This window comes from Centrocercus urophasianus, unplaced genomic scaffold, assembly GCF_019232065.1.
Source record: "Centrocercus urophasianus isolate 14NV4802_14NV808 unplaced genomic scaffold, USGS_Curo_1.0 seq_23, whole genome shotgun sequence".
In the NCBI taxonomy this organism is placed as follows: Eukaryota; Metazoa; Chordata; class Aves; order Galliformes; family Phasianidae; genus Centrocercus; species Centrocercus urophasianus.
The window spans coordinates 5,691,121-5,715,212 of record NW_024884789.1 but is presented as its reverse complement, the minus strand read 5'-3'; the positions used below and the strand labels follow the sequence as shown (position 1 = coordinate 5,715,212).

The following is a 24,092-nucleotide window of genomic DNA, read 5'->3' as shown; positions in this document are numbered from 1 at the left end:
CATGATAAGCCCAGTTTTCAGTACACTTCTGTCGCAACCAGAAGACAAGAGCAGTGAGGTCACTGAACTTCCTGCTCTGAGGGCATTTGGAAGCATAGCTTGCAAATAAATTATGCTTAAATACTTCCACAGCAAGGACTAATGATTCTTAGCACATATTGTTCTTTCTTTCTTCCTTTTAGTTTTGTTTTTTTTTTTCAGTTTTCTCTTTCAAACACCCTTTCCCCTACTTTTCAAAAAACAGAAGTCTCCGTGGCGCTACATTTTTACTACCAGGGAGAGCATGCTGTTAGGTCATAACACAAATCCATGTAATTGGGAAAGTTATTGCAATTCTGGGAGGTTCTGAGTCTCAAAAGTGCTCTTGGATTTTTTTCACTATTGGTGGTGACGCTCCAGCAGTGAAACAAGAGCTCTCTACCCCATCCAGGTGTTTCTGATGGCTCTATCCTGATATAGGATAGCTTTCTAGGTAACAACATGTACACACGTGGCACTAAGGAACATGGCGTAGTGATGACACTCAGTAGGTCAGGTTCATGGCTGGATTTGATTATCCATCATAAATGATTCTGTAATTCTTTGATATGTATATATAACCATGTCATTTATTAGCTGATTTACTCTTTAAGCTCAAAGTTTAAAGTCCACATTTTGTGCAAGCCTACGCTGTGCTGGCTCCTCTAGCGTGACTGTGCTGTGATTCTCACATGCATCTCTGTCCAAACCTCCTTTCCACAGCTGTGTGCAGCAACAAATGCAGGAGAACACTGGAGAGCCAGCTGGCTCAAAACTGCTTGAAGAATAATGGAAATCAGGTGTCTAAAATGAGAATGTGTTTAGATGTGACTTGGCTTCCCTTGGTTTTCCCTGTAGAGAGCAGTGATTCCATATTAGCTTTATCTTTTGCTCTCTATGAAAATTGTTCTCCACTGATAGTTTGATACGAAAGAACAGAGCTCAGTATGACTTTAGGTGACTTTATTTTGGCAGACACAGCCTATTAGTTGTACATCTGTCACACAGATGGGGAGACACCAGAGAAAAAACAGAGAAGACATCAAATAAAATTAATTTTGGGATCTGGATGAGAGAGAAAAGCAAGGTCATATTTTGTGGCATTAAGATATTAGCCATCATAGGTACTCAGGATGAGCTTGCTCTGGGTAGGAACACATGTAGAAACAGAAATCTCTGTTTAAGCAACCAAGCTTGGTACCCTTCTGTTCTCTTTAGAAACCAGCACAGCATGTGTGGGAAGCAGAACTTCTGGGAATGGCAGAATTTTGGACCTTGCAATCTACTTTAGGTTTCTCTATATTCTACACTACGTTTCCAATTAGTTTGGCAACCCTTAATGCTTTTTTTTTTTTTTCTTCCTTTTTTTTCTGAAGCTTTGGGCTTTGCAGATGCAAAAGCATTCCCCAAACATTCTGTTGTCATTCTTCACAATGGAAAATGTGTGCTCAAAATGTTGGCTGTTAAATTCAATGCATGTGTTCTTGTAAGCTTATCTTTCTCTCTTTGCTATTGTTTCCTTTTTCAGGACATGACCTTCACCTCCATGATGAATCAGGACAAACCTGTCAAGTCCTCCTAGCTCCCTGGCTGTGCCATTTGCTGTTCCCTTGCTGTTCACCAGACAGCAGCCCCAGCTCTTCCTACCCAAAGCAAGGAAGAAGCCAGCAAACCACACATGACAGCTGAAAAGTGAAGCATTATCAAAAGCTGTGTGAGACTGTCAGAGAGAAACTTTATATAGTAATTCTCCTTCTGAGCCTGGGAAGCCGTGCATCACATTAGTTACAAGGGAAAAAGAGAAGAAATGCTCAAGTAACTGAGACCTGAAATTGCACAAATCAATACATACATTTGAATAACTACATACAGTGTTCAGAAATCTGCATTCACAATGGATGATGGATACAGAAACACAAACCTCTACCAAGGGGGAAGGGAGACAAACCAAGTCTCAGATGATTACAGGTACCAGGATGGTAACTACGAGGGGTACGCACCCAACGATGGCTACTACCGTGGTGGGGATGAACCCACTCATGAAGAAGATGCCCAGAGTGATGTTACAGAAGGCCATGATGAAGATGATGAGGTCTATGAGGGGGAATACCAAGGAATTCCGCACCCAGATGACATTAAAGCCAAGCAGAAGAAGCGAGCTCCTGCCATGGATGATGAGTACAGAGACCGTGCTGACCTTATGGCAGAGAGGATGGAGGATGAGGAGCAGCTTGCCCACCAGTATGAAAACATCATTGAGGAGTGTGGCCACGGACGCTTCCAGTGGACCCTCTTCTTTGTTTTAGGGTTGGCGCTGATGGCAGATGGGGTAGAGCTGTTTGTGGTTGGATTTGTTCTGCCCAGTGCTGAGAAGGATATGTGCTTGTCCAGTTCAAACAAAGGCATGCTAGGTAAGTGCCACTTGAGCAGCTCTTCTAATCTAACTGACAGTACCTAGAATATATTTTTCTCATGACCAACTGGCTACAGAACCTTCTGGGGGCCCTTTTTAGAATGTTTTATCTCATGCATAATTGTGTCTGGGTGGATCTGATTCAAAAGAAGATTGCTTACTGCTGTGAAGGCAGCTGCTGTAAAGCAGTAACAGAACCATACCACACCTCAGTCCAACTTAAGGATGGGCTCCAGGACAGGCCACCACAGGCTGGATTTGGGCCAGGCAGCTCACAGCAAGTGGGACCACAAGGCAAAACTCCTAGGAACATTCAGAATCAAATACACAAAAATTTACGTGTGACTGTTCCTGCTTAAGCATATAATGATGCAATTTTCAGTGCTTTTAGAAATTAAATGGTTATCAGAAGTCTGCAAAGCAGTACTTTCTGAGTGTGATGGATGTAACAGACAGGGATGCTCTTGGTCTGGATCAATCTGCTATTATACTGTGTCTCTCAGTGCTTCCTCACTCTGGTTTTTCACTGCATCCAGGTTCACCTTTCATTTAGCAAAAAGTCCCAGCTGGCAGATCAGAGCAGCTGGTCCTGCACGCTGACTTCTCGGCCAGAGCACACTGCTAGTATGCACTGGGTCAGAAGTTGCCTGTGAAGGTTTCTTCTTAGGTCTGTGGAATGAGATTAATGTGCTGAATGGAGATTAAAGGGTCAGGCTACTAACGACATCACTATTGACACCTCCCTGTGGTCAAAATACAAAGGCATAGTTATTGTGAGTATGGGTGGAAAAGGTTGGATGAGCATTTTTTTCCCCTTGCACATAATAAGCCATAGGAGGAATAGAAGTCTCCCAGATCTCTAAGAACCAGGAAAGTGTCCAGCGTGTCCTGCAGTGAGAGCCAGCTATGCTTAGTACAGCACATCTGGAAGGAAAATAAAGTAGTTTTCGATAGAACTGCTCTAGGAGGGGATGGTGTGTCTGGAGGAATGTGCACCAAGGTTGCAGGGAAACCATCGGGCCTGCTAAGCATACATTTGGGCCAGAAGCTCTGCCCAGAAGAGGGGAAATGTGGATTTTGGATTAGACCTTGACTCCGTTCTATTTGCATTATTTTCATGTATCAAAGGCAATAGACAATTAGCCTTACATAGACTTCTCAGCTTGGTGCACCAAGGTCCTAGAGACTTTTTTTCTTCATTTGGTTTTCCTTCCTGCACCTTCTTTTTTCTTCTCTGAATTTGAGGATCAGGATGCTTCTTTCCATAGTGAGCCAATTTTGTACCTGGTTTTGTGCCTGCAAGGGTCTGGTAATATTTTTTGTTTCACAAACCACACTTCTAGCTCAAAATAGCTCAGGTCAGATACATAAAAGTGAACTGCTTACAATTGAATCCTGATTTCAAAGGGACTTCTGAATTCACCAGCTCCCGATGGAACACCAGGATCCCTATGGGTGCCTTTTCAGTGACAAGACCTTTTTTGAAAAGCAGGTCATTTATTCTGGTGACTATATATAAAAGCTGAGATCTTTTGAAACTCCAACCCCATAAATATCCATCTCCGTAGTTGATGTCAGAGACAGAAAACTTCAAATGTCACAAGGAAAATCTATCTTTGAAGTATTTCTGGCCCAACCACAGTTAAGAGAGAACAAGAGATCTCCCAACGGAGCTCTTTTTTTTTGCATGCTTTTTCTAGCTCAGCATTTGCACAGCTGAAAGTTCAGGGTGTTCTGATGAGCTCTGGATAAGCAAGGAGATATCTAGATCCGTATGCAGCTTGAGCTCCAGCTCACTGCACACTGACTCAGCTGGCCTGGAATTCCTAATGATGGAACAGCACTCTTCTTGTGCCTTTTTGTGCTTTTGAGAACCTGGTTTTGCAGAACTATTTCTTTTGTCCTTGTCTTGTTTATTCTGAAGGTTCTCCTGTCAAAGCTTGTATGCACACTGTATTTTTTACTTAAAGATGAACAAAAAGAAAGAATTTGCCTAAGAACAAAATCAACTGATTCATCTTGGTTTGAGAAAGATTAAGAAGACCAGAAAGCAGATATTTACAATAACACTTGCTTGTTACTGATTGGTGTTGCACAGAAGGCTAGTCTCTGATTCAGTGGCTTTGGTTAAACACATTGTTTCTACCACTGGGATCTTCCTCTGATGCAGGTTTTCTCTTAGATCTGAGGTTTACCAAATGATCCCTTGTGAAAAGGGATTAAACAGAGCTTAGAAAGCGTTAGACTGCAGAGTGGTTCACTGACATGAGTAATGAATGCTCAAGGGCATGGAGAAGTGAGGATGTAAGGAGAGCAGAGTGGGCACATGGCTGCAGGTGGCAGGATAGGGAAGTGCTATTGATGGAAACGAGAACAATCCTCCTCAAAACCATTCCTGGATTAGCTTCAGCACCCATCCACCACTGACAAGAAAAAGATATCTGCCCACAAAGCTCAGAGCCTCCAACATATGCTCATTTCCCTCGTGGTTCCCATTCCCTTGTCTGTCTATGTGTCGTGCTGTCACAAATCAATCTTGCTAATGCCCAGGCTTCAATGATCCTTACAGCTGACTTACCACAGTAATGGTGGCCAGCAAAGAACTCTTGTCCTCAATTTCTGCCTAACGTGTACTGATGATCTTGCAAGAGTGCACCTGCACAGAATGGAGAGAGCGTTGACTGGAGAGGGTGCGAGTCTTCCTTTCCTTGCCATTGGGTTTTAGGGACGTAGTGGCATTATCCACAGAGATGCTACTGCCCCTTACTTTATCACCATCAGCCATAGATGTCTACAGTGATCTGATTGCTCCCAGGTGGCTGCTCGTCTCAACACATGTTTGCTAAGGAAAAGTAATCAGACTATCCTAGGTAGACTGAGGGTTGCTTCCAGGCAGCTGTTCACAGATATACACCCACAAGGCCTCAACTGAGGCCAGGAAGGAAAATATGGGAAATAAATCAAGTAGCTAATTGAACTTACAGAAATAGGAGGGAACAAATGGGAGCTGGAGTAGTTACCCACTGAAAACTAATTGAGCAAAGGTCAGCTTTTGCTGAAAGGACATTTCGTGTTAAATACTCAGTGTATTGCATATTTTTCCTCCCTCAGAAAGCAAGAGTGGAAAAATATCCAGCAATTTATGGCCAAATTATGCAAAAAGTTACAAATAAACAGATGCCCACAGTGTTTCATGGAAAGTGAGAAACGAATGTGACACCTCTTAGAAAACGTTTACATTTTGTTCTGAAAATAAACATATCTACATCAGATGCAAATTAACAGCTATTTTAGCCCTAACTGTCCCTCATGGGACAAAACGTATTTTAAGTTTTTCTGTGATGTGAATTGTTATTTTGAACACTTTAGGAATATTTAATAAAAGAAAAAAGGAAAAAATAAGAAGAAAAACATCAACAGCTCTGTATGCTTTAGATGTTTGATTTCTATCATTTTTAAAACTAGCCATTCAGTGTAGGCTTGCTAACCTTTCACAACATAATTTTCATATATTCCTCTTGCAGATCTACTTTTGCTGAGCTTTCTCCAGCAACAGTCATAATAACAATGCATTTATTAAATTTATTACGACAAAGTTTTCCTTTTCAGTATAATACATCCTGTTGGAAACAGAGTGTTTGCTACGGACAGCCATACAGAGAGTTATACATTTCTATTTGCTGATGAACCAAAGGACACACAACATCATTCTTTGGAGAAATATCACATAAATGCACAACTTCAAGTGTTGTTAATCACCCCTTAGAGGACAGAATCTTGTATTTGCAAGCACAGAGCAGTAAGTACACAGCCAGTAGAAAAGATGGTGTCATAGTAACGTTTGCAACTTTTTCACATCCTGCATATGAAAAACTGAAGGCACAGTTGTATCATCAGATTTCCCAGGCTCCAGAGCTGCAGTTATCATTTCGCAGTTCAGTAAACTGAGACAAGAAAAATGTGAGCCCTTTGCCCATGACTGCAAAACATCCACTTACATGCTGAGAGTAAAGTCTATCTTTCAGGCTCACATTTCCTCTTTCTTATGATGGTGTTATAATAATAATATTTTAAGGAGACCATCACCTTCCAGGTTCTTAGCCTTGCAGAGTTAGATCGAAAACCAGAAAAAGAGATCCTGTTTGTGATCATGCAGTTACGTAGATATTAAAGCTTGTCTATGTGAGTCCATTAAACCAAATGTGTAACACTACCTCCTCTTTTAGTTGTCCAAAGAGGATGCTTTATTATCAGTGCAGATAAAACTGGCCTCATCTTCTTGTTGACCTGAATTCACCTGATATGACATTAAATCCTAATCCGTTTGTCAGAGATCAGTGCTTTTTCTTTTTCTGGATAAATACAGACTAGGAGCCCAGCCATGGCTCCCATGCTGTTTCCCACCTTGTTTGGCTGGGTGGGGGGACCAGATGGCCCTATGGATATCAATGTGATGGACAATCCCAGTGGAGGGGCTGAGTTGCTTGGCATGCACTGCCTTTCCAGTTCCATGACAAATGTGTGTGGATTCGCACATACAGCTTTGGCTTACAGAATCCCCCCAGTGCCTGCAGCCAGATCCATTCTGTATCTACCCCCACAGCTCAGCAAATGGAAAGCCTTTAACATGCACAATCCATTTCTCAGAGGTAGAGGAGCCATTAGTGCAGATAGAGTCTCTCTCTTGGTGTTGAATCAACAAAACACGTGCAATGGGACTACACTTTGATGTGATTCCCATTTAGGAGATCAGTGAGATTCAAGGATAAAGCAGTAATAATCTTACAAGGAAGAGCAGACAAAAAATTTCAGGAAGAAGGGGAAAAAGTCATACAGCCCAGAGCCAATCCTTTGGGAAATGTTGGCTGTTGTTGGAGCACAAGCCAAGCAGGATTTCTTCTTCTTCAAATCACTCAAGCAGTATTGAGTCCTGTGCCTTGCCTCATCCATCTTCTAAATAGTTCAAAACTGAATCACAAAATTTCGGTGTCCATAAAGTACATCCTTGTATAACAGATGCTCTGCTGTTAAGTGTTTGGATTTTGTTTTTATCACAGTTTGAATTGCAAGATGTAGAAGATCCTAATCCTTTAGGATTGTCAAAATGCTTTCAAAAACCTTCTTGTTACTGTACTGGTAATGGCCTCTGCTTGGAAAGTGGGTAGGAACTCCCACGTTCATGTGGCCACTGGCTCTGTGCAGAGCTGTGAGAAGAGGTGAGATGCTGCTGCACTGGGATCCATCAGCTTCCTCACTTCCGTGGCAGCCTGAAGGGATTCAGGACCAACTCATCACGTTTTCTGCTTGAATTTTCCATTTATCCCTTGAGCCCTTGTCATATCTTGATAGTGATACTTTCCAGATGTGACTTATTTTTAAGAACTTTAATTCCATTAAGGGTAGACAAAAGTAATTCATGCTTGTGATGGACACTTTGTAAATCTTGAATTTCTCCTTTCCTTTCCAAAGCCCTTATGAGCTTTCTTCTAATTATGCTGAAATAGTAAAAATACAGCTTAGCACACACATAGCCATCCCACATTCACCTTCTTCAGTCCTAGAACTCAGCCTTTATGACCAAGATTCCTGTTTTAGTTTGGAGCACATAGCTTCAATAAAGGCTAATAATTTTCTTAATGTGAAAATTCTGTACATGCTACCTCCTTTCCAGTGGGAATAAGGTCTCATATTTTCCTTATAATTTCAGCATTGCATGACTCATAACCCAAAATTTCATCTCAGAATTTCAGCTCTTTGGTTTTCCACAGGTTTTATGGGAGGCTGTTGCAGACTTTCCCATAGGCATTCATTATTCTCCATTACTTGTAGAATTGCCTGCAAATAATGGCTTATTCAGATTTACCCTTAACCCTGGAGCTGGATTTCTTCAAAAGGTAACAGCCATCACCACATTCTCCTAATGGTACTCAAAAAAACACTGCACACTCCACACCTCTCTGGGTCCCAGCCACCATACTGAACCATTTAGCACCTACTTGTTGCATTGCTGTATGAATCAATAATTAGTGATCCTGCTAGTGTGCAGTGCTCAGATCGGCTCTGAGTGAAAAATCACTTTATCAACATGGTTTTTTACCCAAAAATTAATGAAGTCCATTGTGCATTCCATAGTGCAGAATGGACGGATTTTCTAGTCTGATGGCTCTACAACTGTGGCCATGCACTGGCCTCTTGAAACAGCTGAGAAGTGCAGGATAAAGGCAGCAGGGTGCCAAACCCACCTCTGGGCTGCGAGGAGCATCCAACTCTTCCCTCTTACCTGAGGCAGCTCCTGGCCAGAACCACCTGCCTTGCACCAGCCAGGGAATTTGGCTGTAATAAATCAATGTAACAACCTCCTCTACCTCCTTCTAATCTGGGACATTTTCTGTTAAGAGGCTTTAGATGAACATCTGCCATGCAGGGATTTTCTCCATATATATATATGTACATGTACACATATAAACACACATAGATATATATGACAATTTTTTATTCTTCATCGTTTTCTGGCCATGTGGACTGGGCTGCGTATCTGATCCTGTTGTCTTTTCCTATCGTAACTCACGCAGGCTTCAACAGGCATTTTGCTAGCAAAAGGACCGTACCTTGTGGTTCTTCCTGGGCATATTCTTGCTCAGTGAAGTCTCTAAATCTTGGAAGTAGTTAAAATAAATGAAAGAAGATACCCCTGGACCTGTGAGCATTAATAATTAGCATTACTTGCACTGCTACTCACATAAAGTAAAAGGCAATGTAACAGGTGGTCCTTCTGGTGAAAATCTCAGTAGAAAAGCTAAAGACAAGTGCTTGTTCTTCTAGGCCAGAATTGCTATCATATAGTGAACTGGATACAGAGAGCCTATTCTCTTATTCAGTCTCCACTAAACATGCTCACTGAAATTGTCTGTCTTTTGAGGACCCCATGGTAGAAGACCTAATGAAGTCAAATTAAAATGAACTCATTTTTTTTAACAACATTAGAATAATTACTCTACAGAGCAAACGGTCAAGGCAAACTGTAGGTTCTTCCATCTCCTGAAATGCTCAGATCAAGGCTTTATTCTTTTCTGCAAGTTGTCCTTTAGTTAGACATAAGATGTTGGCTCAGTAACACAGGAAGCATCTGCACTGCACAGGTCAGATTGGCAATAGATTGATCCTTTCAAATGCTGCTAGGAAAAGCAGAGAGAGAGAGGCGATGTGCTCCAGAGGAAGCATGGGCAGGATGGGTAACACACAAAGAGATTTATCCATGCTGCAGCAGCCTCTCTCTCCTCTCACAGCTTCTCAGTGTCACTGCACTCAGGGGGGTGAGCGGAGTTAAGGCATCAGACTTCTGTTGTACCGTTGGTGGCACACAGCTGGGACACGTGCATGCTAAGCTGCTTATGCCTGGCCATTGCTTACGTGCAGAAGATATGTGAGCAGAGAGGTCGGGAAAGAAAGATGTGGGTCTGATCAAATGTGGGTATGTCTATATTGCACCATGTGATGCTGCAGGGAGTGGTGAAAGCTCACGAGTGGAAAATGGAGGAATTAGATTCCACAAATGGATAGAGCTTCTGGTATCTGAGATGGCTCATTTGGGAAGAATGGGAGTATGTAGCTTTCTTTTAATGCGTGCACTGCTTTTGAAAAGCTTTGTCTTCATAGTTGGTGTTTTTTTTTTGAGAGTAAGAAGTCATAATTGGCATGCAGAGCCAGGTGAGACCTTTCACTGCGTTATGAATGCTGGTTCCTGACAAAACTGGCCTGTCATTGACATAACTATGTTATTTGTGAGGCCTTCAGTGGTATTTCCATCTTTATTTCTCTCTCAAGTGGTAGCTGGCTGTAATGTAAGGGAACAGCAGCTGGTGTTGTCTGTGTATGGGACAGCAAACCATTTCCACCTGACAAGCAGGAGGATGGTGTTACCAAACTCAGTGTTTCTCTTCCTGTCTTCTAGGCCTGATAGTCTACCTGGGAATGATGGTGGGGGCTGTCATGCTGGGTGGCCTCGCTGATAAACTGGGAAGAAAGAAATGCCTCATCATATCACTTGCAATCAATGCTGCCTTCGCCTTCCTGTCCTCTTTTGTCCAGGGATACGGATTCTTCCTTTTCTGCCGCCTTATCTCAGGCCTCGGGTGTGTAACTGGTGAATTATCCTTATCAAAACAACTTTTATTTTATATCCAGTCTTAATCTCTCCCCTTTTAGTTTGAAATCATTTGCCCTTGTCCTGACACAGCAGACCCACATCTGCGGGTGTTCTAACCTGAACAATCCTATCCACGTGACATTGAAGAAAACTCATTTTTTCCATGTGCTGTTTTTTCCTCTCAGTATTGGGGGATCCCTCCCCATCGTGTTTGCCTATTTCTCTGAATTCCTGTCTCGTGAGAAGAGGGGTGAGCACCTGAGCTGGCTGTGCATGTTCTGGATGATCGGTGGTATTTTTGCTTCAGCAATGGCGTGGAGCATCATCCCACATTACGGTAATGGTTTTGTGCTTTTGGCTTTTGACAGCACCACTTTCCTGCACCACCACACTACTCCAAAACCCACACAAGTTAACATTTGTCAGACCTTACACATCCAAGCATGAACGGTATTGAAAACAGTAAATATCTGAAGTGTGCACAGAAGGTCTAATAAGGGGGCTGATTGATTAATTGACTGATGCTAAGTAGTAGCACACTGCAAAAGAAGTGATCCAGTTATCAATAGTAAGGAAATTTAATGGGGGAATTACTGGGTGCTATGAATGCTAGCAGTGAGAACAGCACACATTCCTTTCCTTAGATAAGTGCCACCACTCCTGGGGCTGTGGAGCTGGTGGCATCTCCCCAGCATGCCGTGGCCTGATGTCAGGCACGGCCCCACCTACCTGAGCTCAGGAGTGAATTGGGTCCCCTGTGCAGAGCTGTACCCAAGTGGACTCTGAAATGTGCTCCAAAGAGCAAAAAAACTTCATGTCCTCCTTTTAGCTCATATGCGTACATTTGGAAAACACCTGAAGCAAATATCTCCTGGAAAAGATTAATTCACTCAGCATTCAGCAACAGCAGCTGTCTGAAAGATTCTGTTTGAGGAAAAGTGGGACAAAGACCAGGAAGGAAAAAAACATTTATCTACCTATCAATTCATTTTATTGTGTTTAAAATGCAGTCAGTATAAAGCTCTTGGTTCTGATCAATACCACAGAGACTGCTGGAACAAATATACAAAGTTACTGCATAGCAATGACTTTTTATTATTATTATCTATCAATACACTTCTTTTTTTTAAAAAAAAAAAAAAAGTCTGCATTTACATTACATTTATTTTCTGGATACAATTTTGCTGTTATCCCTTCAGATTTGAGCCCAGGGAAAGGAAAAAAAGGCTTTTATTCATTTTTTTTTTTTTTAACTTTAATCATCTTTTGCTTTAAGAATCTGCACTGGTGTATGTTGTTACAGGAACAACATAAGAATGATGCTGTACTATCAGAGGACTTGCTTACGTATCAGGAAAAGGCAGGAAAGAGGGAATCCCAAAAGCTGGATGATGGTCCTGATTCTTCTGAGTTTGAGTCTCAGCTCAGATTTTGCAATTTTGGAAAAACAATCTTGTCTTCCTAGCTTGCTGTTGTTAATAGTGAAATATGTGTGTGAGGTATGAGATGGAAAGGAACTGCTTCTAATGTGCCTTTCAGATCAGAGGAAATTTAACCTCTGTAAACTTTTGGTGACATTTCTGAGAAGCAATAAATTCTGGCCCTGATTCCTCTGCCCCTTCCCACTCTGACTTGCCTACAGCTGCATGGAGCTATTCTTATTGCTAGGTGATTTTTATACTCAGAGATAAAAGGAGCTTTTTAAAAGGCAGAGCCTGAGCAAGGATGTTCCATTTTCTGTAATGAATGTGAACTCACTTGCTATTATCTGCTGAACATGGTACTGAGCCTCTAAAAGCCATCATTACTAAGAATAGCAAACTTTCAACCTGTTGCCGTGTCACGCATGGCTGTAAAGTTCAGAGCTGCTTTACAAGAGAAAAATCAATCTGCCTGCTTGGAATTTTCACTTGTTGGCTCTTGCTGTTTCCAGGCTGGGGGTTCAGTATGGGAACCAAGTACCACTTCCACAGCTGGAGAGTCTTTGTTCTGGTCTGCTCCCTGCCCTGTATCGCCTCCTTGGTAGCACTGAAGTTCATGCCTGAAAGCCCGCGGTTCTTGCTGGAGGTAAGATGATGATTTATGTGAACATCACAGCCTGCCATTAGCAGAGGATGGCTGGTCCCTAGTGTGTCACCATCTCCCTTTGTTTGTCCCATCAAACACTCAGTACAAGCTCGGAGGCAAAGGCACTCCTACACACACAAAGTATCTCCATAGATTGCTGCGGCCCCAGAGGCTGCAGACTGTGACATTAGTCCAGGGGTGGTGAGTGGTTACCTCTGAACGTGGCACCAGAAGAAGGCACAGAATTCCAGAAATTTTGTATCCAACAAAGACATATTGAGTATGGGCATGTAACAGGTGAATCCTGATAGAAGTACCATCTCTGCAAGACCTCAGCAGAGATGGGAACAAAGTCCAGGTCTTCTCACACATCTCCTCTTCCCCGATCTGTTCCTCTTCTGCTCCAGCCAGTTTTTGGGCAACTCCTTCCCTCAGCACAGATGTGCTGCACTGTGCACACAAACCATCCCTGCAGATCTTTGCCCTTCAAACAGCCATGCTTCATGGGTCTTCTCTGGTGTATTTGACCTGTAGAACTGATTCCTCTCTACACTTATTTTCCTTTCCCTTGGTGCTTCCAGATGGGTAAGCATGATGAAGCCTGGATGATCCTCAAGCAAGTTCATGACACCAACATGCGGGCCAAGGGTGAGCCAGAGAGAGTGTTTACGGTGAGTTTTACAAAACCATTGACATAGAAAAGAAAAAATGGGCATAACTCCCCCAGTGAAGCACAGCACCTGTTAATTCCTTCTTGGGAATCTCCCTTTCACTGTGATCACTCCCACCAATCAGCACTCTGAGATGCACTTAACACATTTCAAATTGAATGCCAGCCTGCTATTTCAATCATTAGTCAATCCTGTGAATTGCTGTGAATACTCTTCATCCCTGGTGTTTCACTCCAGCATTCCGAGCAGTGATTTTCCAATTACACGTACACTTAATCGGTTTGCTCTAAGAGACTAGAACCAAGTAAGAGAGATATTAGCCATGTGGGAGATCTGACTCACTTCTTTCTCCTTTCCGTCTTCTAATCAAACTCTGATTAAACTTCATGTACCTTCTAATGAGCTTCCATCTGCCTCATACCCAATCTTTAATCTCTCCCAGGGAAAGCGAAGTGAGTGGTTACTTCTCATTAGTTTGCTGCTTCTGAAAAAGTCCTCACCAGGGGTCTTGATTTATAAGCAAAATGAGGGAAAAGGTGTTTGCTGGGGTTAGTTGCAGATTTCTATAATTCAGTTGTAGACTCCCGATAAGCCAGCTGGGGAATAGATCTAGATTTATGCTTTTAAATTTAAGAAGACAGATACTCTTAAAGGACAGATAGAAAGAGGAAAAAGAGATGCACTTGTACTTAAAACATGCTCATTGCTCCATCCAATGGCGTCATGGTGCTGCGGGCTGAGCTGAGCCAAGCGCTATACCTCGAGGCTGAGTCAAAGTTGAGTGGCATCTGCTGGCATGAGCGGATGGCACATCGGGCTGGTGTGGAGCAAACTGTCAGATTGTGTGGTTTTCTGATAGGCCAGAAGTTGCAGCTTGTGGTGAGTCAGTTGTCACCAGGACAGTTCCCAGAGATGACATTTAAGCGGTGCCAACAAGAGGAACACAGAGACTCCACAGCCGAGCCAAGGCACTCGTTCACACTCTGAAATTTATTCAGTGAATTTTCACCTCCCTTGTATTTACAAACAGATTGTGGCTTCCTGGAGCATATCCTCCATTTAAAGTTACTGAGCAAATATTTTCCAGGACTCGTTTTTAAGGTTTCTAGTCAGCATTCAATGTTGAAAATTCAGACTATTTTGGTGGAGAGAAATGATGGCATGATGTGGGCTCAAATCACGACTGGATGCATTTTCAGATGCAAAGATTCCCATCCACGCCTTCAGTTGATGCAGATATTCTGCCAGAAGTTCTGAAAAGGTGTTAAATGAGAAATACCAGTTGCGATTTAAGAAGGAGGTCCTGGGGCACAATGAGATGCAGATACAAATGGCTGATCACAAAGATGATTTTTACTGTTGTTCAATCCTTATTTCAAGCAGGAATCTAAAGGATGCAGAAATAGCATAATGCATAGTCATATTAACCAATGTACAAAAGACTAAAGTGGATGTAATTCACTTCAACTACTTCAGAGAGGGAGAGAGAGAGAAAAGATGAAAGGATATAGGGATGGAAGGCAGGAAGGTGAGAAGGAAGGCAGGATGGAAGGAGGGCAGGCAGGAAGATTTCTTGCTGTAATAAAAACTCTTGTTGTAAATAAATTAATTAACTAATGTCTATTGATCACATTCAGGAAAAAAATAGTAAGGGATATCAGGCTGAAACTCTGCTCAGAAGACTGTGTAAACCCAGTATTGATTATGGAGACTTTGGGTCAATGTTCTTTTTCTCTCTCAATCTCTTTTCCTCTTTAGGTTTCTTATATCAAAACTCCAAAGCAAGTTGATGAATTCATTGAAATTCAAAGCTCAACAGGGACTTGGTACCAGCGGTGGCTGGTCAGAATCACAACCACCTTCAAACAGGTAAAGGGATGCAAACCCATCCCATGGGAGCTTTTGAGCTCAGGGCTCAGTGTCACTGGGCTTTGGAAGCCTCACTCTCCCTCAAAAAGCCTGCTCTGTTTGCACGCTGATTGCAGTTTCCATCAGATGTGAGCATGTGCAGATGCCACACTACCCTGAGATGCCCCTGTGAGCAGCACGGCGGTCAAGCTGTGCTAATGGCAGAGCTTCCAGCCCCAGCCCCAAGTACTTGACTCTCCTTCAGAGCAGATAGATATTGATTCCCTCTCCTCTAAGCCGAAGTGAATTTACCACCTGCAGTGGATTGAGAAGAGTGCTTGCTACTTGCTCCTGCTGAGACTGAGTTTATAACAACCTCACATTATGTCTTCAGCTAATTTAACCCCTCATACTTGCTATGCTTACCTATACCTAGGCAAAACTTTGTGGACAAACTTGCTAGATTATTCCTGTTAAGAGGATGAGCCTCAAATAAAGGAGAGTCCATCTGAACTAATTGCAATGCAGGTGCTATGTTGTTGTTATATTTATGTGGCAAGTAAAGAGCACGAAGAATTATTTACCTGTATGCACCTGGCAGTATTTCCTGCTGTAGCTCAAGAGAAGACTTTGCTCTCTGTCTTGCTCTTCTTGGTTTCATCCCTACCTGAGTTTATCCTACCCCTCCTAAAGCACCATCTACGTTGAGATTTTTGCTTTTCAATGAGCTTCAGAGCTCGGTTTGAAAGCAACCCTGAGGCCACACCTACAGGTGAAAAGACAAAACTGTCAGAGGGTCTGGGATCCTCATCATAACACCAGCTCACTGTACAGATTAAAGACCTTTGCACACAGTTGAACATGTGATATTTCTGTAAACCATTGATCTAGACAAACATAATTTTGAACTAACCCTGAACATGCATCTGATCATCCCCCATTGAGCCCTTTTACTGAAAATATAGAATCTATGATGCACACAGAAATTAATCTTGTAAGTCTCTGCTAGGGTTTCCTTGCAGATGATTCTTTCTTGTGGATTTGTAGGTCTGGGACAACGTGCTATATTGCTTAACAGCCCAGTACAGGATGAACACGCTGATGCTGGCTGTGGTTTGGTTTACTATGGCCTTAAGGTAAGGTACTTACTTAACATTTTTGGGAAACTAGAGAGCTTTTAGAGTCTCAATACTACAGCCTCACACTTGCAGAAATCCGTCTTTCGAGGAAAGCTTCCAAATTTTTTGCTGTTCTGCTGGTCTCTTGGGCAGCAAGGATATAGCACATTGCTGTATTTTCTAGCAAAGGATTCACTGTCCCTAAAATTTAAATGAGTTGCATTGCTTTAGGTGAACAAAAATGAATCAGTGTGCATCTGAGAGCAGCATGTTACAGAAGGGAGACTTTTTCTTGGTCCTGTCAGACCTAAGCAAGGATTTGCATCAGAAATTTATTTGCAATAGCAATTTAGCAGGTTTACAAATTATGAAGTGGATTTTTGGAAAAGCACTGTGATATTTTCAGTGCCAGGGTCCCTAATATATTTCTCCCACTCTGCTATAGTTACTATGGCCTTATTGTCTGGTTCCCTGACATGATCCGCTATCTCCAAGAAGAGGCCTATGAGTCCCGAGTGAAGGTCTTTGATGAGGAAGAAGTGTCACACTTCACCTTTAATTTCACCCTGGAAAACCAGATCCATAGAAACGGGGAATACAGAAATGATAAGTAAGTGAACAGAAATCGGTTTGATTGATGCTGATGGGGCAAAGGGCATGAGAGGAACTGGGAATGAGATCCACCAACATACACAAGGCATTTGGAAAAGTAACCCTCATTTCTAGAAAGCTCATTTTTTTCCATTTCCCACAAACTTGTAAATCTCTGTTGTTCTTCTGGATACACAATCTGCCTCCCGCAAATCCTACAGGGAGTTTTCCACAGGACTATTAGTCTTTGGTGTCCCACTTTCCACATACCTTGCCTCAGACGCCTCTCCAACCCGAGGAGGCGCACCAGGGACGTGGGGATGCAGTGGTGACTTCTCTTTCCTTAGCACACACTGACATCTACTGGTCTTGAGCAACAAAGCCAACCACCGCAAAGGAAACTGTTGTTTTGCTGCATTTTGCAGGTAACAAATTGCGTTGTAGACCTCGGAACGACTTCTCCCTGGTCTCCACCCCACAGCCCATTAGTCTGTGTTGGCTGATTGTACTGGTGCGCTTCTGCTGTGCCGAGCAGCATCTCCCCGCGGCATGTGCCACCTTCTGTTTTAGTGCTCTGAAGTCAGAGAAGGCACTCTGGGAGAGTATCATCATTTTCTTCCCTTTTACCTTCCCTGAATCCAGCCTGACCCTGGTCATTCTAAACTCCACAGCAGTGTAAATCCTAGTGATGTGTAGCAGGTCGTTTTTATTTTCTGAATTCCAAAGTAATGAGTGGGGAAATACCCTTATCATATAGTGATCTCATTGCTGCAGAGAGCCTAGAAAGGCTGCTACTCCAGCTGCTTTGCACCATGCGGGAGGTCACACAAAAAATTTATTATTCTAGTCTTCATAACTGAAGCCACACTTCATTGCCCATCCAGGTACATCTTTCCCCTCAGGAGCTGTCTCAATTTATCTCAATTTCCTTGATGTACAGATTATGGACTTTAATGGAGGACCCCATCCTGACCTCCTACACCCTCCCTGTGACCTTTCTTGCAGTAAGGATCTGTGCTTGATGGTGCAAACTTAGCCCCGTAATTCCTATGCCCCTGCCTACAGAAAAGCCAAAGTCTGGTGAGATGTGGGTGGAGGCCAAATTTAGGATTTGAGGACTTTGGTCTTATCCTAGAGGAGATCCTCAGCTTTCCCTAACCTCCTTTGGAGTTCAGGATGCTCAGCACCTTCCAGGATGAACTCATAAAACTGTGGTGTGTATCATTGTACTGCTGCTTTTGTCTTCTCCAATTTAATAACTCAAAATATGATCAAACTGCATTCCAGCAATGTCCAGAGCATATCTCCTTATAATTTATAGGTCAGTTTTCCCTCTAGCCCTTGCCTGTGAGTTAAAACTCCATCAAACACCAGGCTGTTGCTGCATGACTCTTTTAAAGACAGATGTTAAGAAAGCAATCTGCAGGCAAAGGACTTTTAAGGGCCTTTGTGAGCACATACATCACAGGCTATTATTGAGCAAATGCAGAACAGCTTAAGTGTTGCTGTAACCTATGAGACCTTCTGCACAGTGCAAAAGACTTGAGTAGTCTTCTTGTTACATTCTAAGCATTAATAATATCTGTTAGTAGCCACAGCTAATAAGCCCTGCAGTGTTCTCTTCATGCTGTAAATAGCCATCACGCTAGACTGTCTTGTAAGTGCTCAATTCAATTAAGCTTCTGGGTATATGTTAGAAGCCTTTTTATTTGGTGACAGTTGTGGCCTCCTTAGCTAAAGCAATAATGCTTGCACTTACTAGCTCTTTACATCTTCCTGTACATGCCTGTGCATTAACTGATACATCTCCCCAGTGTCCCTGCAAAAGCTCACAGGTAAATCAATACTGTGTCATCCTTCAGGCAGGCAGGTCAGATGTGCCAAGCTTCCCATCAGAGGAGAAATCCATCACCTGACACTGTTGATTATTTTTGGTGTAATCTGTTTTCTTTACATGATATGCAATGGTCCTTGAACAGAGATGGCTACAGGCCGTACACCTCCCCCAGGAAATCTTACTGCATTTTTCCTTAAAAAATCACTGTGAGTTTAAACAACTGTCAGAAACCTTTCACCAAATGGCCACATGGACTCCTGATAATGTCTGGTTTTATTTCTGCCTGAGGAAGGGGCTGAATAAGGAAGGCAACAAGGTCAGCTCACAAAGAAAATGCCACACACAGGGTGAAATTATGTCTTCTTCAGATAGACTAGCGCTGAAAGTTAGAGGATTGATGTCTACTCAGCCTCAGAAACACATCTTCTTGCTTATGACTACTTTGAGAGACAGAGAAACAACCAGAAATTCCAACAGATCCATCTTTTAAACTCCTCAAAGCCCCGTTTCTTAATAAAATACAAAATACAGAAGGATTTTGTTGGAAGGACAGCTGTGCATTCAAGCAAGACCTTTTCTGTAAGTGACCCTAAAAACTGTCATTAGTACTCTGTCTATTAAACTAGGATGGCCTGTTATCCAGTGTAGAGAGTATCTCCAAGCACTGAGTGAAGCTCTACCTTCTGCCCCACAGATTTATTGGCATGAAATTCAAGGAGGTGAGATTTGAGGATTCGCTATTTGAAGAATGCTACTTTGAGGACGTGACATCCAGTGAAACCTTCTTTGAAAACTGCACCATCATCTCTACTGTCTTTTACAACACTGGTAATGGGATTCCTGACATGATCTCATCTCTGTGATTAGGAACTATTTCATCAGATTCTAGGAGAAAGGATGATAGGGATCTGTGTGCCTGCGTGTGCACTGTGTAATGAGGGTGATGATGGAAAAAGAGGGTGAAGACAGGCTGAGAGACTAGCTGCTTTTATCTTTATGGTTGGCTCATTCCTAGGAGACAAAAAAATAAGAAAAGAAAAAAAAAAAAGAAGAAAAGGAAAAAAAGAGGGTTTTCCCCTTATATTTTAACTAGATATATTTGTTTTCTCATAAACTGAGTTAGCTTTCCACATGAGCATAAGCCTGTCACTAAAATGTGTCATCACTCACAATGCCCCAGAGGCTGAGGATGCTCCCATTGGTTCCTTTTCTTGCTTAACTCTGTATTTGCACCAAAGCATCTGGAAGGAGTGTGCCACTAACAGATAAACTCCTCGGCCATTTCTCTTACAGATCTCTATGAACACAAATTCATCAACTGCAGGCTGATAAACACCACGTTCATGAAGGAGAAGGAAGGCTGCCATCTGGACTTTGAGGAGGACAATGATTTCTTGATCTACTTAGTCAGCTTCCTTGGCAGCCTGTCTGTGCTGCCAGGAAACATCATCTCTGCACTGCTTATGGACAAAATAGGGAGGATAAAGATGATCGGTGAGTATGGATGTAGTGGGTGTCAGATGGGAGCGTGGCTCTGCAAGGGGCCAGGGCCTTGTGCTGCTGCACGTGGAGGCAAGCTGAGCTGGCTCAGGTGGAGATGAATCATGCCCACGTCAAATGGAGCAGAAGAGTAAAAAGACTGGAGGGTGAGGCACCAGACAGTGACTCACAACAATTCAGTTCTATTCCTCTTCCTGCCAGTGATCTACTCTGTGGCAGTGGGCAAGTTACCTGCTCCTCACTTTCCCATCTATCTTTACTGTAGATTGGCGACATCTGCCTTTTCTCTTAGTTTGACTTTAATGTCAAACCCTCTGTGTTCATCCAGTGCTCAGCACCACAGGGGCTGAGCTGAAGCAGGACCATCTGGTGCTGCTGAGTTGATGCTCATGTCCGTAGCATTATGTATAAATAAATAAGACACTTTGCTTGTGGCAATGAATATTCACAAAAATTATTTGCTGTAGCTGTTTGACAGCCCAGGAGTTCCCTCTTTGGGGCTTCTGATTTTCAAATGATTTTACAGAAGCTTCAGGAAACATATGGTAGATTAACTGACCATGTCACAGCCAAGCAAACATCACTCTTTAGCCATACGGGACTAAGTTATCAGCTTTATGATTCCACTGGAAATTTCTGTGATTGCTTGCTGCAAGGCTAAAATCTGGCTCTCCCAGGTACTATGGAATAATACCTCGAGGGACAGACAAGTGAGCTTAGCAAAATCAGGGATGTGACTTAGGGGGAAAACATGAGACTCTTTTGAGTTCACCTGTCTCTCTTCTGATTACAGTGGGAATTTTAGTTTGTTTAGCCCCACACTCAGATGGGTAAAGGTATGGAAGATGACCCCGTCAGTGTGTCAGGAATTTACACTGGGAGGGCAAAATGAACCTTCATGTAGTGAATTTGGAAAAGGCCCAAACAAACCAGAGGGTTTGCAGTAAATAAATTAAACTGAATGAGAATCAAATTGCCCACCCCACAAACATGTCAGCGTTTCAGTATTTTCATCTGGAATTGAGATGACAGCTGGAAACCTGAATGCTTATTTCTGCTGCAGAATGAAAAGTACAGGACAAAAATTGGGAACGACATACTGAAACGTTTCACTATGGAATTTTCGATTGAAACAGCCTTCTGGCATCCCACCCGTAGCACTCTGTTGAACATATTATTTCTGGTCAGCTTAACATGAAGACTGAATTTCTCTTTTGCGTTATGTGCCTCACTGGGACTTCAGTTCAGTTTTATCGTGTTCCACTAAACTCTCTCCTGTGCCAAATGTCAGGTCTGGTACACACACAGTGACCCCAATGAAGTCCTGTACTTCTTCAGCAGAGGAAATATCCACACTGTGCAGTGAGGGATGCAGTTTGGGCAGGCACCAAAGAAGTGGGCATGGGGTCCTGCATGGAAGCTTTCCATAGGCAGGGCTCTGCACTGGCAAAATACAACATAATATCCAAGATGAAACATTTTAGTTCCAGTTCAGCATCCAAATTATTTCGGTTGGTGTCAAATTAATTTTAAAAACTCAAACAAGAAGTTATTTAGTTTCCTGGTAACTCCATAAATGGAGATATTTCAGCAGCAAAAGAACTGTTAAGTGAAAGATAGTTTTGATTTTGCAAAAATTGCTTCTTCCAGGTGAAAATTCCCAACTGGGGAAGAATGCAGTGATGTAGCTATTAATATTCCTGAATCTGAACTGTGGCTAACTGAGCATGAATGCTCTCACTTTCTCCCTCAATGGTGTTCATAAAATTATGGCTCCTGTGCAAATGTGCCATGAAATCTAATGATGTTCTTATAATTAAAAGAGACCTCAAGTGCTTCTTACAATCGACTGTAAATTATCCTAATTGAGTCTAGAAATGTGTCAAGTGATTTCAATTTGATGTGAATTGCTCTAGCTCTTCACTCAAAACTCAAGTTGAAAAACCTTCACAATGATTCTTTCTCCTTGCCGACTTGTTTACTTCCCTCTGCTCTTCCTGGGTCCATCTGGAAGTCTGAGATGCTGGAAACCTGCCTGGAAAAGCCTGTCTTCAGAGCCTCTGTAGAACGGGAATATCAGCAAGATCAGATGGTTATTGAGAACATTTTCGGGCAGGTTTCCAGCATCAGACAGGGACAGATAGGCAGCATCAAGGTACTTGTGCATTCGTACAGATCTGTATAGATTTCATTCATTTTGGGGTGAAGCGCTGCCACTTGAAAACCATCTTTATCAGCAGCATGGTTGCTTGGCTATGGAGGAGAGAAACCAGTGCCAACATCTTTCTCTTGGCTCCCCTGCAGGTGGCTCAATGCTGATCTCTGCAGTGTGCTGCTTCTTTCTCTTCTTTGGCAACAGCGAATCGGCGATGATCGGCTGGCAGTGCCTCTTCTGCGGGGCCAGCATCGCCGCCTGGAACGCCCTGGACGTGATCACTGTAGAGCTCTACCCCACAGATAAAAGGTGCTCAGACCTTTTCTCCTGTTCACTCTTGACAATGTGGCTTTGGCTGCTTGGTTTCTGATGGAAATATGAGGCAAGCTGTATTTTCCCTTTTTGTATTTTAATGAGACCTTAAGGGCTCAGTCCTGTGGCTTGACTGGATCAGCACAGACATTTGTAAGCATAATGCTGCATGCATGGTGGCTTGCATGCAGGAGTTGGGTGGGTGTACACAGATAACAGGCAGATAAAATACAGCAAATCTGTCATTCCTATGTGTGTGCATGGAGGTCTGGCCTTCAGGCTGTATCCTCCCATCTCAGCTCATTGCCATGACAGTCTTCTCCTCCACAAGGAGACAATCATGTGCACAGAATAATCTGGGAGACAAGACGGAGTAGAAAACTTTGGGAGGATTTGATGCAGATGGTGCTTTCCTGCCAGAAATGTTATAAGAGACTCTTCTTGCCTTTTCAAGCTGTAGGAAAGAGCCAGAAGTGAAGGAGAACTGTACTTTGAAGGCAGAATGATTTCAGCTGCTAGGTGAATCAGGGTTTGCAGTAGAGCCCTGTTTGTTTCTCTGGTGACAGCCCAGAGGGACTGCAACAAATTCTAGAGAGGTTGTGTCTTGCTTTCCTTGAGTAGGCCAAAGGCTGCCATAAGGGGCAACTCAAGAGCTGGGAAGAATTTGAGATAAGAGGAGAAATGAATTCCCACGTACATTTTCTTCAATCATACAGACATGCAGAACAGTTATATCTATTTACTATTTATTCTTTTTACTTGCCAGGAAAGTAGCCTAAGCAACATTTAAGCACTGCGGGCTGGAACTAGATGATCTTTGAGGTCCCTTCCAACCCAAGCCAATCTATAGCTCACAAAATAATTTTTCCAGACTTTCTGTAGTTATGCCAAGAACATCCCTAACCATTGCTTTCTGCTTCTCTTCCCCACAGGGCAACAGCCTTTGGCATCCTCAATGGGCTTTGCAAGTTTGGTGCCATCCTGGGGAACTCAATCTTTGCCTCCTTTGTAGGGATAACCAAGGTGGTTCCCATCCTTCTGGCTTCCTCTGCTCTGGTTGGAGGTGGCCTGCTCGCTTTGCGCCTCCCAGAGACTCGAGACCAGGTCCTGATGTGAGCAACTGAGGCCAGGGGGGTCAGGGGTGAACGTGGAAGAAGAACTAAAAAGAGCCATGTTTGGAAAAATCAAAATGTCCTTTTCTATCTACTGTTTTGTCGATACCTCAAAGAGAGGAGGCAGAGAGGGAAAGAAGAGCCCAAAGGGATAAAAAATGAAGCCCTTTAGTATCCGACCCTTTTACAGCCACAATTGGTGCATGCAGCTACTACACATGCCCTGCAGAGCTTTGCTGTTTGGGTTTAATCTTGCCTACACTGGGATCCTGTCCTTTCCCACTCCATCCCAGTGTAGTGACAC

The 24,092-nt window shown here is 42.9% G+C and overlaps 1 protein-coding gene across 1 annotated transcript; it reads left to right on the top strand.

Annotated features, from left to right (window-relative positions):
* Nucleotides 1–1,912: 1,912 nt before the first annotated feature.
* Nucleotides 1,913–23,792, top strand: SV2B (synaptic vesicle glycoprotein 2B). The gene is made up of 12 exons (XM_042824495.1): nucleotides 1,913–2,429; nucleotides 10,383–10,563; nucleotides 10,763–10,914; nucleotides 12,511–12,644; nucleotides 13,226–13,315; nucleotides 15,074–15,184; nucleotides 16,211–16,299; nucleotides 16,727–16,891; nucleotides 19,404–19,537; nucleotides 20,003–20,203; nucleotides 22,514–22,673; nucleotides 23,609–23,792. The coding sequence occupies exons 1-12, from the start codon at nucleotides 1,913–1,915 to the stop codon at nucleotides 23,790–23,792; spliced, it is 2,118 nt and encodes a 705-aa protein (XP_042680429.1).
* Nucleotides 23,793–24,092: the final 300 nt, after the last annotated feature.